Raw genomic sequence first — 16,231 nt, forward strand, 5'->3', positions numbered from 1 at the left:
ATTTTGAGCTCCATGTCTATAAGTAAACCTGATTGCAGTTAACTGCTTGGCAGAAGCTTATAGACGTGCCTGGAAGCTGCCATTTTCAATTACAGAAGAAAAGAGGAAACGAGTCAGCCATGCTGCTGGTAAGAATTCCATATATTTCTTCCATCCTATATCACACGTGCATTTCAAAAAGGGCACCCCATTGGCCCAGGAACAAGCTCTTGAAAGATCTGCACAATGCATAAACTACTTTGGACAAGACAAACAGATCTACCCTCCCCAAGGTGGTGACAAAGGACGAGGAAGACAAATTTATACTTAAAAGGTTCTCCATGGATTATTCCTGAAAAGGAAATAAAGCCTTCTCTAAAGCACAAGGAGCCAAAGCCACTCACACTCCTGTTTGAACTGGACATGGACCCGTTGAAGTGAGCCCAGAGGAGTGCCACGAAGATGATCAGAGGGCTGGAGCACCTCCCCTATGAAGACAGGCTGTGAGAGTTGAGGTTGTTCAGCCTGGAGAAGAGAAGGCTCCAGGGAGACCTTATAGCAGCCTTCCAGTACCTAAAGGAGGCGTATAGGAAAGATGGGGAGGGACTCTTTAACAGCGAGTGTAGTGATAGGACGAGGGGTAGTGGTTTTAAACTGAATGAGGGTAGATTTAGATTAGATGTAAACAAAAAGTTCTTCACTATGAGGATGGTGAGGCACTGGAACAGCTTGCCCAGAGAGGCTGTGAATGCCCCATCCCTGGAAGTGTTCAAGGCCAGGTTGGATGGGGCTTTGAACAACCTGGTCTAGTGGAAGGTGTCCCTGCCCATGGCTGGGGGCTGGAACTAGATGATCTTGAAAGTCCCTTCCAACCCAAACCATTCTATGATATGACTCTATGAACTGTTCTTTGAATTTTTTTTATTAAGTACACCCACTGTATGTCATGGAGGTTCACCCAAAATACAGCAAAGGTCTGCAGTAGGAAGCACTCTAAATAGACCACCATGCCTCAGATCTGTACTTTGCAACAGTTTCAGTGCCTTTACAACTTTTAATTCTGGAATACAACATAAGCAAAGGAGAGGGAAATTTTAATTGCTCTTGCTGGATGAGAAACAAAAGCAAGCCAGATGAAGCTGAAGTCAGAGAAGAAGCCACAGAACCCCACTCATCAAACCCTGTGCAAGGACCATGCACACATCAGCCTGGCAGAGCTGCACTCCCTGCTTTAATTTCCCAAAGATGCTGCTAAGCAACCGAACAGCCACAGGATGGGCTGGCTGCAGCTCCACAGCAATACCAGATCAAAGTTCTGATCAAGTGGTTCTATCCATAAATGGTGTACAGATGTGGCCCTTTCATAATACATAGTGCTCTACAGAGCGCACTTGAAATAACTATCAAGTAGCACCTAGCTGTTACAGGAATAGTTACTGAAATGACCTGAACTTCCCCTCCATTCTGCCCCTTGGACAATTCAAGTTATAGCACTCTGGGTGCTCTCTTAATAGCTTCTGGCCCTGCACCCCCTGAGGAAACAGAAGTGGAGTTGTGTCAAGAAGGTCCCGCCAGCTACTGGGACAGGCAGTAGTTACCCACAATCCCAAAACACTGAACTGCAATATGCTATTAATGAATTTGTCCTATGTAAATGTCCTATGTGGCCCTACATTTTATACCTATTACCTTCAAGAGAACAGCAGACTGACCCCACAGAGTAACTCTGGCAATCTGATGTGGCCACATCCTTAAAAACAACTGAGCTACATTCTAACAGAAAAGAGGGACATGAATGAGTCTGCCAGCCACATTAGCACCGAAACACACCTGGCATGCCTAATCCTCCAGCACTGACAGAGAAGATTGATTCCCACCTCAGCTCTCACATTAATCACCTATCACTGCAGGACTTCAACCACCATACACACTGTAATTACTCATCCTTACCAACATTTTAACTCAAGTTAACTACATTATCCCCATTTTACAGCTTGGAAATTAAAAAGAACTAGAGTGACTTGGCCATGCATACTTGAAAATTGTGCTGCAAAAAAGGGAACAAAATCTGGTGTCACAAATCCCAAGCCTGATGCTACCCTACTCGCCTTCTCTTTCCTGTGAAGCCTTTTTCCAAACTGAATTGCTACATAAGTTCAGACCTTTCTTTCTTAATACACACACACACACACGCACGCACACACACTCTCTCTCTCTCTAACTTTCCAAATCTCTGTATCTGTGGAATGCCAGAAAAAGAAAACAATTTAAATTTTATCCGAAAAGTTATGTTGGCTTCAGAACAGTCTAAAAAAGGAAGTGAAGTCAGAAATGCCATGTTGGTTTTGCACTTTAAGCAATTACAAAAGAGAAAGAATAGCACCAAGGACCAAAAATGCTTCTCTGTCCTTACAGGTACAAATAAGGCAGAGAAGACAGGTGAGGTAACAGTTCAACCAGTGTCCCCCTGAAGGGCAGGACAGGCAAGCAATCAGACAAGGCTTCTTCACATGGAGTTTCTTGGCCTGCCAAGCTCTCTGGGAGCACTTGAAGAAAGGAGATACCTTCCTTTCCAGAACTCACAGTTGTTCTCTCAGATAAGAGCTGTTTTTACCAACAGATTACTTTGAGAGGCCATGGGTGAACAAGCATGATGATTTCTGCCTGTCGTATCAGTTAGGGGGGAAGTCAGCTAAGTCATTTCAGGGAAGATTTAGATGTTGCATATTTGTCAGGACATTAAACAGAGGACAAGGTCACCTGTGGTTACCAAGCTGAGCACACACTTACTGTCTCCAAGAATCAGCTCGACTTCCTCATCAGCATCAGAATCTTCATCTTCACCATCATCTCCCTCTTCCAGGAGGTTGGCAAGCTCCTCATCATCGGAGGGGGAAAAGTCATTTTCTCCATCCTCGCCAGCATTCTCATTGTTCTCATCCTCCTCCAGCTCAGCCTCCAGCAGCTGGTCTGTATCTAGTTCATCAAGATCATCTGTATCATCATCATCTTCATCATCATCTTCTTCTTCTTGCTCTTCTTCCTCCTATAAAGACAGCAAAAATAGTCCATTGCAGACATTAAAACAAATGTAAAATGGAGTAAGAATAATTGAAGAAAACATACCTATAGTTTTCACTTCTCCCCATAACCAGACATCACACATTATAAACACTTTCCCATCACCCATACAAACACTTTCTCTCTACAACTACAGAACATGACACATGCTAGATCATTTGCAGGCCTGCAAAGTCTTATCTGCAAAATGCTGGTGCAACACAGGTACCATCGGCTCAAGCCCCTCTCCAATACTGGCCATCAACACATGTCACCACAATGCACTCTTGATAAGGACATGCAATAAGACCTGTTAATCCATGGCTTTGTTGCTAGTCTTATACAAACTGCTTTAGTTTCAATTGGACCAAAACCTCTATATTGCATCAAACAGCATGCACATTCAGTCTCTCAGTCATTCCTGATTCAGATGAGATGTAAAATGTAGGAGAAGATACTATTAGCCTAAACCAATCCCTCAATCAGTCAGCTTCAGATGATAGTACTGTTTAAAGCAGCTCAGAAGTCTCATCTTTGGCATTTACCTGTGGATCAAGATCCTTCTCTATCAAACCATAAAAATTTGCATTCAATAAAGCAACTGAATTCCTCATTGTACAGATCAAATCCAGAAGTCTGCGTCTAGCAGATAAAACTGAGTGGAAAAAAGCTGTTACAGTCCTATTGTTCTTCCAGACAAACGAGAGGCCAAAAAGTGCCATCACAAGCCAAGCTCCAGGAATTCTCCAAGACTCAAAGAAAGGGTTCAATATACCTGCACATCTCCTCAGAGTCACACCCTTTTTCCCTGGCAGAATGCTCTCATGTGGCAGGAAGGCAGCTCTCAAGCAGTTCAGTCTTAATTGCCCCTTTGTTTTGGGAGGGAACACATTTTGCAAAATTATGAAGCAGTTAAGATGGATATTTAACAACCCACTTCAAGGGTTAGTTTGGTCCTCAAGCTTCCCACACTAACACTGTGCTGTTTAGACTGCTGCATTTTCAGATCTAAAAGGACAGAGGAAAAAGACCTTACTGTCATGTCCCCAACCTACTTTTTCTTCAGTCAGTGCTATAAAAAAAATCCACCACACCCACACAAACCCAACATCTGTCCTAGGCAAAAGAAACAAGGAATGCCAAAAAGCCTGGGCAGATTTTATTGTTTCTTCACTTGCGAAAGGCAGCCAAGTCTCCTCTACTGACCAGAAGTGCTGTGTTATTTAAATGGAGATTACAGTATAAAAACATTGGTTTGCTACATAGTTTTCTTTCTGAAAGAGCTCATATTAACTATAAAATCTAAACAACATGTATTAAAGCCTATGCTTATTTTAGGCAATTACAACCTTTACTTTGAGTCAATGAGTCCTCAAATCAATGGACATTGCTTTTTGAATTGTATACACACTGGGAGAGGAAATATCCTACTTGTAGTTCACAGTTTTACACTGCAGTGCAATATTGAGCATAATTTTCCATAAAATATATTGAATGGAGTATAAAAGCTTTTGCCTTAATAACTTTTACTTTTGTTCTATGCAGTATCTACAGAGAGACCAATATCTTAAACTTTATTACTCTATTCAGAACTGAAAAGGCAGGAGAGTCTATTTTCCTTTTTCAGTCTCTAAATAACTCTGAAGCTGGAAAGAAGGAGATCAATTTATTTTAAAAGCTTGGAAAAATTAAGCCAGGTTTTTCAGTGTCTGGATACAGAGACACAACTGTAGACAATACACTTTTTCCCTAATGTCTATGAGATTAATTTAAGAGTCCGTGTAATTGAAACCTAAAGGATTCTGAAATGAGTTAGGTACCCTCCTAGTTTCCACATCTGCGGAATTTCTGAAAGCATTTTTTTCCTACATATCTAGCCCACAATGACATAAATGTCTAAACTACTGAATTTGACTGTTTCACATTTAATGTATTTATTTGAAACTGAAATACCATTTTATCAACATTTTCACTCAAGCTTAAAGCAAGGCATATATAGCAATATCATCCTTCAAATATAAGATGAAGTGAAATATAGTTGTATAAAGCTAAAGATTTCTTCTGGCTGACGAGAATTAGTGCCAAATTACACAGAAAGGGTGTATGTTTAGCTGCAAGATAATTTTGAAGGATTACACCAACCAGTGATGAAAAAATCCTTTGTAAAAATACAAATAGCAACAGAATACTAGAGAACTGAAATCAACGTTTCCACCTTTCCAGTTTAAATTACTTAATCTGAAGTAGGCAATTAAAATCAGGCCACACTTATTTAAAAACCACCTAAGAACAGTAAGATGAGGTCTAAATTATACTTGTCCTTGGTAAACCAGAAAACAGTGTGAAAACCACACTATAAGAAATCACATGTGCATGTGACAGAGAGAGCACAACATGCACGCATGTCCTTACCAAGCTGAATGAGTGACACAGAACACAGTTCAAGAAGAGTGATCTTTAAGGAGTGAAAAACCTGTACCTTGTCATGTTTTAAAGAACACAAACAGGATCCTGGAAAATCTGGTGCTTCTGCTAAGTAACAGGCAAATTAATTCTGCAATAGCTTCTGAACAATCTCCAAACACAAACCTCTGCAGGCACACTGCAATACTCCAGTCTAGAAACACAAGGCTTGCATATATTTGGTGAGATCTCTTTTAGGAAAGCACACTGAGCTTCTGTACCCAAAACCAATCTGTGGGACATATAGCTGAGAAAGACTCCACCTGGTGTTTCCTCACACCTAACACCATCACATGTAAGTGATATCCAGTCTGTTAATGGATATCTAGGCTGTATCCTCATCAGATACCACAACTGTCTCACATACGGAATCCATATACAGATAAAAAAATGGCATGCCTTCCCCAGTGACTCATGCAGGCATACTGAGTAAGAGCAGTGAAAAAAATCCTTATGCAATGTCACAAGGGAAGATGGGCAGAACAATTATTCCAAACCAGATCTGGATTTGTGAAGGAAAAACCTGCAAAAGCAAGCTCCTACCTACTCATTGGTAGTTCCCAAGAGCTTTGGGCAATGACACCGGTGCTGCTAGAAAAAAGAACCAGCATGCACATCTATGCAAAACAAGCATGCACCTGTGTTTATCTTCCTCATTGGAGTTAACTGATCCACAGAACCCATAGCCTAAAACACTCTGTATGACTTAAACAGTATCAGAGAACTGTTTTAGCCATCACTAACTCCTTTAGATGCCTAAAGATATTCTTCTATTTGGGCTGTTCTCTGTAAAAGCTGCTTAGATCAGAACTTGAACTGTTCATGGAGTCCTCGCATTCCTCCTCTCCTTCCTTAGAGGATATTCTCTTCCCTCTCCAACAGAAGCCACTTCACAGCTACCAGTTATCTTTACAGGAGGCACAAGGGTAGTGTAGCAGAATCACAAACTGGCCATCTCATAACCTTCCCTCTGTAAAACATTTTACCTTACTATCAGCACTCTGGCTCACTGCCTGATATTTCTGCGTGCCTGCTCTACAGCCAGGTGCACTATTATTACAATACAGCCAGACCAAACCCCTAGCTTCCAATGTAATTCATGTAAGATTACAAACAATCCCAACCTGAGGCTATGATGGAGGAAAAAAAAGAAAAAAAACCCCTAATTCTCCCTTTTAAATAGAGCAGGCAACACTCAGAGGGACACGATGGAGCCCAGCTTTTGAATTAAGGATGTCACATTGCTACCCATTTTAGTTACACGGTGATTCAGGTATATTGATTGCTTGTAGGTACCTAACCTTAGGATTAACATAAGGGAGCTTGACCTTGATAGATGCCAAGAATAGAACAGTTTAAAGTAGAGTACCCATTGACACCTAATGAAACTCAATTTTGTAATTATGTATTATATAGATAGGTATTAATTTCATTATCATATAATATATGATAGTGAACACAAATACTAGGGGTTTTCTGTGTTATCTTCACAATACTGTACCAGTATTACTCTTCATCTCCAGCATACACAGATGTCACTACATAACGGCTGCAATGCAGAGGTCATGATAGTATGAACGTACCTGGATGAACAACTCTTTCTGCTCTTCAGAAAGACAGCATCGCAATTATAATAAAGGAATTTTAATCTAGGAAACACCCACCCTGTTTCATACACAAAATGGCTTTCTGGCCCCACTTCTCTGCATAAATACTTACGGTGCTGACTCACCCCAGTTAAAGCAAAAAGGCTGCAAAAATAAGGTAATGAACAAAGACAAAGCTGACAATTTAAAGTGAACAAGACAACAAAACAAAACCCCAGTTATAATTATAAGGGGATAGCAAAGAGGGAGGCTGCAGCTTCAGTGTGGAATAGCTATCCACAGATGTAAATAGGATGTCCACACAGGGACAGGCCCCTGTTTAACTTAGAAATTGTTTGACTCAACTAAAGAGTTAATTTGACTCAACTAAAGAGTTAATTTGACTCAACTAAAGAGTTAATTTGACTCAACTACTAGCCTAGGTTAGGCTGAAAAAGCCCATCCATACACAGGGATTGTAACAGTTAACTCAAAAAGTCTTAAGAATGTAAGTCAGTAATGTATAGTATCATCAGTTATATACTTTAGACAAGCATAAAGGATGCAGGAACTATCAGTTCTTCTAGGGTAAGACTGCAAAATGGGACAATTAATTTAAGTGTGCATCTTAGTGAGTGTTGAGAGATTTCTCTAAGTCACCAAAATCAACTAATTCACTTACACAGTAACACATAAATAGCTTCAATACACAGTCTGTGATTCTGGAACTATTTTGAGGATGATTAAGAGAGCAAAAGTGATTCACGTCAGCTTTTTAACATGCCTGCATCCAGGCAGGTTTACAGAAATGTACAAGAAAAGCTGGATGTTAACTTACAGAATCAGAAAAGTTGATTACATAGCAAAGGATTATCTCAAGATCATCTCAAAGCAAATTACTGGTAAGTTAACTCTACTACTAGTTTGCAGTCTTACATAAAGATTCAAAAAGCCAAGTAGATTTGGTTCAATTAATTTATCATTTGTAACTACAAAGGAAAAAACTAAACATCTCCTAAAGGAATAGCATATATAGGGGTGGCAGCACTGTAACAAAAAAATGCTTGACCTAATTCTTCATGTTGCCAGTATTTACAGCTCGTTCAGAGCTTAGTAAATAGCCTTTGCTCTTGTTCAAGCATTATGTATTTTCTTCCATACTGTTCTTTGATGCACATTTGCACGTACTTCATAGCCTTTCATTATCATCATAGACTTTCTTACTGTTCCCCTTTACCCATTCATTTTGCACATAGAAAATTCACAAAATTTGTCTTTTTGGGTAGTACAGGTTATTGATACTTAACATATTCACCAGTGTTCATCTCTCAGAAAACATTCAAAGACTCAGGAAAACCCCAGACTTTCACTTATTCAAACTCCGATGCAAAATACATGTTAACTAGGCAGAACTTTGATTTTAACATATTTCTGCACTGTATTTTAACATTTAATCAGTGTATGTACAAAGTACTTTCAGGAAGTATGGCTTACACCACTGCAGATCTGCAGTATATAAAAATACACCAGCTTGCTTTATAAGCACTCTTAAGACTCTTTACTGAGTTTTCTTACATTTCTTGAATCCAAAAATTTTGTGTGACCAGATGAACAGAATTTGAGACTCCTCAACTGCAGATTACATAATCTCTCAAATTTACACTAGGCTGGCTGTTAGCTGCCAAGAGAAGATCCCACAGGTCTTTTTTGATCATTGATATTAGGTTTGGAAACCTTAACTCAGTTTTTAAATTTACAGGTGACTGATTTTTTGCTTATTTGACATGGTTTCAGCTGTTACAAAAAGGTTCACCTTTTCATATAACACCTCTTTCACTTTTTCTTCCTCTACTAGGCATTGATTCACAGTCCAAAACAAGTATTTACATCAATAGTTTTCTGCCCAACTTCCTCCGTTACTGCTCTATGAACTGTTCAGCTGTCATCATCTCACAGCTGCTCCTTCCCCAGCCCCATGCTCACCTCCTATCATCACTTCCAAGTCAATACCTCCCACCTGCAGATGCTTTCCAGCAACAGTCCCTTCCTCTGAAAACACAGTCTCTATTGCACCTCTCAGTTTGAATCATGCTATATGGTACTACTTTAACTATTCTTATTTTCATCTATGAGGCTGCCTTTTCTCTACCTGCAAAACAGTTATCAATCACCAGTGAAAATTTTCCCACTTTTTCAAATTTTTCAGCTCATATTTAATTTACTTCTGGCTATTGGTAGCCAAGTCTAATCATCTGCTAGTAAGCATCTGCTTCTATAAACTATTTATTTTCTCTAGTTTTGGGGGGAGGGTGTTTGGTAAAGAAATTCACAGTTCCCAGAGTCTCATTATTTTGGTCAATTTATTTGCTTTAGCAAGAAACCACCTACTAGTTTACTTCTCCCTCTCTTTCACCCTCTTCCCCCAACTTTCTCCTAGAGAGAAGCAAACTCATTTTTAGTAATCTGGTCTCTTCCAAATTATCAGTATTATCTTAATTACGACCTATTTGCAGCATGGGAATGGGCTTTGCTTTCATAAAAAACCAACATATGATCGTTGTTCAAATACAAGTTCACTGAATAATGTTTCACTCCAGGAGTAAGTCTCTCCTTGTTTCAGTAATTTATCTTTCTCCACAGACAATCCCCTTGTCATATCTTCTGACAATTGTTCTCTTCGCTTCCAAAGCATCTGTGTAGCATATTGGTACTTCTGATCCTTTGCTATGCAATTCTCAGGAGTGACAAAGTGACAATGTCTCTTTTTCAGTCACTTAAAGAGTTTCCATCCAAATCCTCCCCCACCCACTTCTTAACACTCCCTGAACAACGGGCAGTGGAAAAAGCTTAAATATAGCCAACAGTCCTTCTAGGGGGTCAAGGAATTTTACATCCTAGATTACCTAGTCTCCATCCTTCCCCTCAGCTAGCAAGCCCAAACTCACTTCCTATTATCATACCATTAAATTAATTCTAAGTATTCATCTCCTTCCCATTACAGGGCTGCACCTACTTTTACCTTCTTGGCTACTTCGGTGTTAGAATTTCTACTTCTTTATAGCCATTAATGAGGTCACAGAGCTAAAAATGTAGAAGCCTGGGAATGTGCAGAAGTTACTATATGTAACAAGCAAGGAATCTTACCATAGGCTTCTATGCAGATGTAGGTATGTGCAGATTTAATACAGGAAACAGCACACAGCATACAGTATGTCACAGAGGCAAAACATGGAGTGAAGAAATAAAAAAGCAGTTATTCTCTTAGTCTATGTCAGTAGGTTTAGCTTGTCTAACAATGACTACTTACCTGTGATGAATGAAAAAGCATCCATGACACAGATAAACAAAAACTTTAAAGTAACAGGGCCTCTGTTGGATTGGCATGTTCAGTTGGGACTCTTTTGACCAACAGTCTGGTTTTGCCTATGAAATGTCTTAATTTTAACATGACTGCATGTACCTGATGATACTCAATCTAACTTCAGAGTCACTATCCTCTTTGAGGGATGTGCAAGTCACCATTTCACAGTTGATATATTCCTTAATGCTAGGGATAAATGTGTTCTAATTTGACTATTATATTCTCTGTGCTGTAGGGTTCAGAAATAATATAAGGAACCCAGAACCAGGTGCAGTTTCTGAATCTGCTTCTCTTCCTTCCTCTCATTGATCTCACACTCTCACTCACAAAAATAAGCCCATTCCTTTAATTGCATGACAAAACCAACAGTGTGTAAAGGAATTTCAAAATTTGGCAGATAAATGAACTCTCCCTCTATGGACAAGAATTTGTTCCTTTATTTTCTCAAGCTTCTGACTGACATTTCTCATCACAGCTGAGGCAGCTTTTATTTTCTTGGATCCCAACTACTCTGGGAATTCTAGAAAGATGGGTTAGGTGAGAGGAAGTCAACCTTTGATTTGTGTCACTGAACAGGCAGAATATGCTTTTATGTCTGCTGAAGATGTTTTAATCCATAATACTAAGTCTAGCCTTCTGAAAACTCCAATTACTTTTGCCTTTGCAAGAATTTCCTCTGTTTGCACTGACAGCTAGTGAAACTAGATTCTGAAACGGCAAAATAGGCTGAAGCAGTCACAGTTATTTGTTACTATCTAAAAATGTGGTACGAAGTACAGGTACTGGGAAAACTTTTTCTATTATTTTTTGAAATATCTGTTTTGGAGGATGCCTGTTCAAAAGATGTGCCTGTTATGTAAACAGGTCTTTGATGGAAATCACTCTTTACTTAGCCTCCCTGGCTGCAACTAAGTTCAAAGATTCCTATTAAGGTGTGCAATAAACACATATTATCAGTTGACACTTTTGTCTGAAAAATAATTGTTCCCAGCTATTATCCTGTAAACATTTCATCTCCAGCAAGATTTCAAAACAAACCATATCTTCAAATGTTACAGGAACAGCTCCTGAAAAATTAAGGGTCTCTGATGGCATAAATCATTCTAGGCAGCTTGTAGTGACAAAGCACCACTATGGTCTGGTGGTTCTCAAATATGTGTGCCAGTACAGATTAAGGTTTGTGGGGTTTTTCCCCAGCAAATAAGTAGCCGCATGAAAACAAACCTCTACCAAACCAACAGCAATAAAAGTACAGTGGAATTGCTATTGCAGGCAGATAGGGGGAGAGTCCTAAAATAGAAGTAGACATTGGGATCACAAAGATCACATAGAAAGCTGAGGAAAAACATTCTCCATCTTGGTTAAACCACACGTTAGAATGGTGATTGTCTTTTGAGTCTTTATTGCCTTATCTCCAAAGCTTTCATTTCACATCACCTAGAATTTTCTAAACCAATGCAAGAAGACAAATTACACACCTACCATCACCATTTCGATAGCCCAGAAGCACTGCGGGATAATTAACAGTTCTTCAGTTCTGGCAAAAGAAGTAGAATACACTTTATAGGACAGGGACAGCTAGGTGAAGTAATCTGCTCCTGAAGCTATAAATCTCTCTGAATATGACAATAACTAAGAATACTACTTGAGCCTCACGGATGCAACATCATTCACATGTACCACAGAGAGAAAAATAGGCCTTAAAGAACTAATATGGAAAGAAAAACTAAAATATAGAGGTAAAAATGCACAGACTGAAAATCCTGTAACCCACGCAGAAGATCACATCGTCCAGACTTAAGTTTCACAGTTTTGAGTCTACTCCGTGGTCAGGCAGTTACCTTAGTTTTAGCTTTTCTGATCACTTAGTATTTCTGAAGTCTCCTTTTCTAGTCCGTAGCAACTGCTATATGTCATTTCTAGGTCAGATCAGTACGTTCACTTTCCTTTGCATCATTTCCTCTGAAATTCCCGGTCTGCCTCACTAGAGAAGACAGTAGATTACTGAGTGAAACAGGGGATACTAATCAGCCAAGAAAGGGAAATAAATAAGAATTAAGCAAGCTAACAACCAAAATATGGTCCAGCATCTGTACCAGTAGCTCAGATACCCATCTTATTTTAGCTAAGCCTAACTCTGAAGGAGTGTATCAAAACAGTGGCAAATGAAGGAGGAAGAGGAGGAAGATCTTGCTGCAGGACTGAAGAATAGGAAACTGCCTATTTCCCCACAGACTGAACATAGTTTTGCAAACCTTTGTGAGTGAGGCTGTCAGTCACTGATGGACCCATTTAGATACTCACCCAACAGTGAAATAATACACAAAACCCTCATGAAAATTCAAGGCAGAAAGACTAGTATTTTTGGAGTAAAACATCCAACAAAAAAGCTCACAAATGGGCTCTTGCTAAATGTGTTACATCTTCACTTTCCCTCATTTATCATAGTAAGTACAGACCACAGAGTATCAATATCCATTCAGCATTTGTTCTGTTTAGCAAGGCTTGACAGCTCCGGATTACTAGCCGTAACTAGGAAAAGGCAGCTTTCCAGAGATCCCATATGAAAGGCTAGTATAACAGCCAAGGAAGAACCCAGCTACAGTGGTGCTATTCTGAAGTATTACAAACAGAACCATAAATATTTACTGCAGCAGTACCATGCACAAGCCAGCTAAATCAGCTGATCATTTAATTTGAGGGTAATTTATGTAACAGATCAGTTGATTTTACAAGATTTGGTTTGAGAAAGGGGGAGCAATATTTCGTTTTGTTGTTGTTTTGTTTCATCGCTTAAATGAGAAAAGGAATTGAAAGATATCTATAGGCCAAATACCCCTGCTAGGTTCATTTTACAGACTCTCAGTCTTTTGCTTTTCAAAAATCTGTCACAGAGCTATCAGTTGACACTTGTCAAAACTGACATCATTAGGCATCAAAATTTAAAGTAAAAAATGTCAGGCAGATGTTTTTCTCCACAGCTCTTAACTTGTCTCAAGCACAATTTTTAAAGCAATTTTATTCTGCATCACATGACATCCAAGCAAGGCTTGCCCATCAAGCGTGCTTGTATTTGAGTACTCATTAGTTCCTGTACAGGCAAAAAAACCTGTACTTGTGGACCCATGTAGATCATATACAAAAATATGTGTATGTATAAAGTCAAAGCGTGAAGATACAGGGACCAGATTATAAAAATCTTGACCAAAGAGATATCAGATTAATATTGATTCACATGGATTTCCCCCCAAACCACTTTCATAAAAAAGATCAGAAAGCATCTTCTTTTAGCCAGAAGGTGTTTTAGAATACCTGTGAGAAATCCCAACAAGTTTGAAAGTTTATTTCCAATTTTTCAAAGCCTAAATCACAGAAACTAACTAGGCAAGTAGTAAACACCTAGATATGTGTGAGCATATGTATACACAGAAAACTCTCTGTTCATCAGGAAACAAATTACTCTTATTGGCTTTAACGTACAAGTGTGCTAGAGGGATTCTGCCTTTATTCTGGAAAACTGCTACTCATTCTAGCTCAGTTCTAGCTGGATGTCTCTATGGAGAGAAAAGCTGTATTTTGTAAGCCTAAGACTAGAACAAACCTGGAGGACCAGCAACGAACAGCTACAGGACAGAGAACAAGGGGTTTAGTTTATGTTTTGCTAAATATATACAGATTTAATTGAATTTGGGTTCATAAGTGCTGTTTATATTAAAATCAAATCTCTCTTACTAAAGAAACTTGACTGTAACCATCCCTAGAAATCACTATCTAGGAAACATCTGTACACCCCAGAAATGAAGACCATAAAAAGCAGCAATTATGCAATATCAACTAGTCACTCTTAGCTTGCAAATCGATTCCAGAGCAGCTTTGTTTGAATACTCCATAAACTTTACAGAAAAGCTTTTAGCATACTTAAATTCTGCCTGGGGCCACCTCCATTTGTAAGACAGGAAGCGTCCCCAGTCACATTTGATGGATGAGAGATACCTTATCTCTGCTTGGTACCTAGTGTTACAGTCTGGAATCAACAGCATTCAGACTGCGTCCCCTTATACAAATACACATCTCCACTTAAGTCAACACTTACCAGCGATATCGCAAAACAGTGTCTTGATAGCTGCTAGTTAATCATTGTACAATGCAAAAATCAATTTCTGCTACAAGCTATTTTTTGAGATTTTATAAAGAAAATGTGAATAAGCTTACTGAATGTGAACAAAAACAGTGGAGCAGAGACAAAAATAGAAACTGTTGCCCCCGAGGCAAGCACTGGATGGCTAGAAAGTAGAAACACTTTGGAAGGAACACTAATTTCCCCCTGCTTTATTGCTTCCCAAGGAATTCTACTCTTCACCCATCCTAAAAGTTCCTAAACCAAATCCATCCAATCTAGGGATAGAAACAGTGACCAACGATTTCATAAGAATGCCAAGACTTCAACTGCAGCCTTGTAGCACATTTAAAGGACAGGGCAGCAAACTATGCACGCAAAACAGAACTATTGCTTTATCTTCAGAATTACAGTGAAATTGTAATAACAACTAACTGAAAAGAAAATTACACTTTCCTGGGATCTGCTATCCAGTCTTCTGAACTAGAAAGTAAAAGTTTTAATCTAGCAACAGGAAGATTCAGAGACAGAAAGGGTACGAGAAACCCAGCTTTCCACACAGTCTGGAAAAATCCCACCAAAATATTACCTTCTGGCATTCTTTGGAAAAAGGTGAAGTCAGCTTTTCTCACAGGAGATACAAATATATGATTTACTAGAATGCAGACACCAAAGAGCAGAGAATAATGCATTTAAAATCTTTAGGGAATTGAAGCATAAGGTCTTTGCCTGTTAAAAAAAAAAAAAAAAACAAACCCGACACCCAAAAAGCTACAAATTTGTCTTTAATTCTCATTGTGCTGTAGTAAGTATTCTGTGCTACTCTGTATTCTACCAACTGCACCCTGAAGAGCACTTACTGCAGTTCTTAGCTCTTTTGTCAAGTTGCCAGAGATCAAATGGCTGATCTGAGAAGGAAAACCAACACATCCCAGTGCAAACCTACAGCTTTCTTTAAAATTCTTAAAACATTTTGCTGTGTAGAAATACTGTGCAGTTTCACTGCATTAGTCACAAGTTGTGTCTCATTCAGAAACTGGTGACAAGTTATGCCCAAATATGAGACTTGGAATTGAAAAAAGGAAAGCCTCCAACACTACTGTCTCTACTGGGTGTCAAAATATTAACAAAAATCAACAACAAAAAAAAGACAGAACAAACAGCAAAGTTTCTGATCAAGACTGAAACACTTAAGGAAATTAATAAACTATAAAACTATAAATTGTCATGTTGGTTTACAGTCCACAAAGTTAATGTTCACACAGGTTCTGCATAGTCTTAGTTTACACTGACAGTGATCTACTTCTCATTAGGTGAACCCAAATGAGGCATCTGTACTTTATGGGTAATAAATGAACACCTGTGGCCTCTCACATGTAGATGGCTAACAGCTAGTCTTGAACAACCAGGTTAATGCTATACTTCTCACCTGATCTTCTTCTTCATCCTCTTCATCTTCTGCCAAACGCTGCCTACCCACTTCATACAGTCTGCAAACTGTATCCATGTTCATGGCATCCATGCTCCCTTGATTCTGAAGAGGAGATGCCCACACAGCAGTTAGCCTCAGGAATTAAGCTCAGCATTCACATTCAGTGTTATATCTGATCTCAACCACAGAAACATTACCAAAATCCTTCCCTCCCATTTACTAGCAGCAATACA

The 16,231-nt window shown here is 39.1% G+C and overlaps 1 protein-coding gene across 9 annotated transcripts in view; it reads right to left on the bottom strand.

The window, feature by feature from the left end:
* DCAF1 (DDB1 and CUL4 associated factor 1) overlaps positions 1 to 16,231 on the bottom strand; it is a 54,659-nt gene that overhangs the window by 2,420 nt on the left and 36,008 nt on the right. For 4 of the 9 annotated variants that reach the window (XM_069769602.1, XM_069769606.1, XM_069769605.1 and 1 more), the window contains exons 22-23: positions 15,996 to 16,100; positions 2,770 to 3,025 (exon numbers count right to left, since the gene is read on the bottom strand). In XM_069769602.1, coding sequence (XP_069625703.1) covers positions 2,770 to 3,025; positions 15,996 to 16,100 — 361 coding nt within the window. Of the gene's footprint in view, positions 1 to 2,769; positions 3,026 to 11,945; positions 11,987 to 12,290; positions 12,434 to 15,155; positions 15,222 to 15,995; positions 16,101 to 16,231 lie in introns of those variants that run through there. The other 5 variants (XR_011321982.1, XR_011321985.1, XR_011321983.1 and 2 more) reach the window with 5 other exon arrangements.

This window comes from Haliaeetus albicilla, chromosome 24 (assembly GCF_947461875.1).
Source record: "Haliaeetus albicilla chromosome 24, bHalAlb1.1, whole genome shotgun sequence".
Classification (NCBI taxonomy): Eukaryota; Metazoa; Chordata; class Aves; order Accipitriformes; family Accipitridae; genus Haliaeetus; species Haliaeetus albicilla.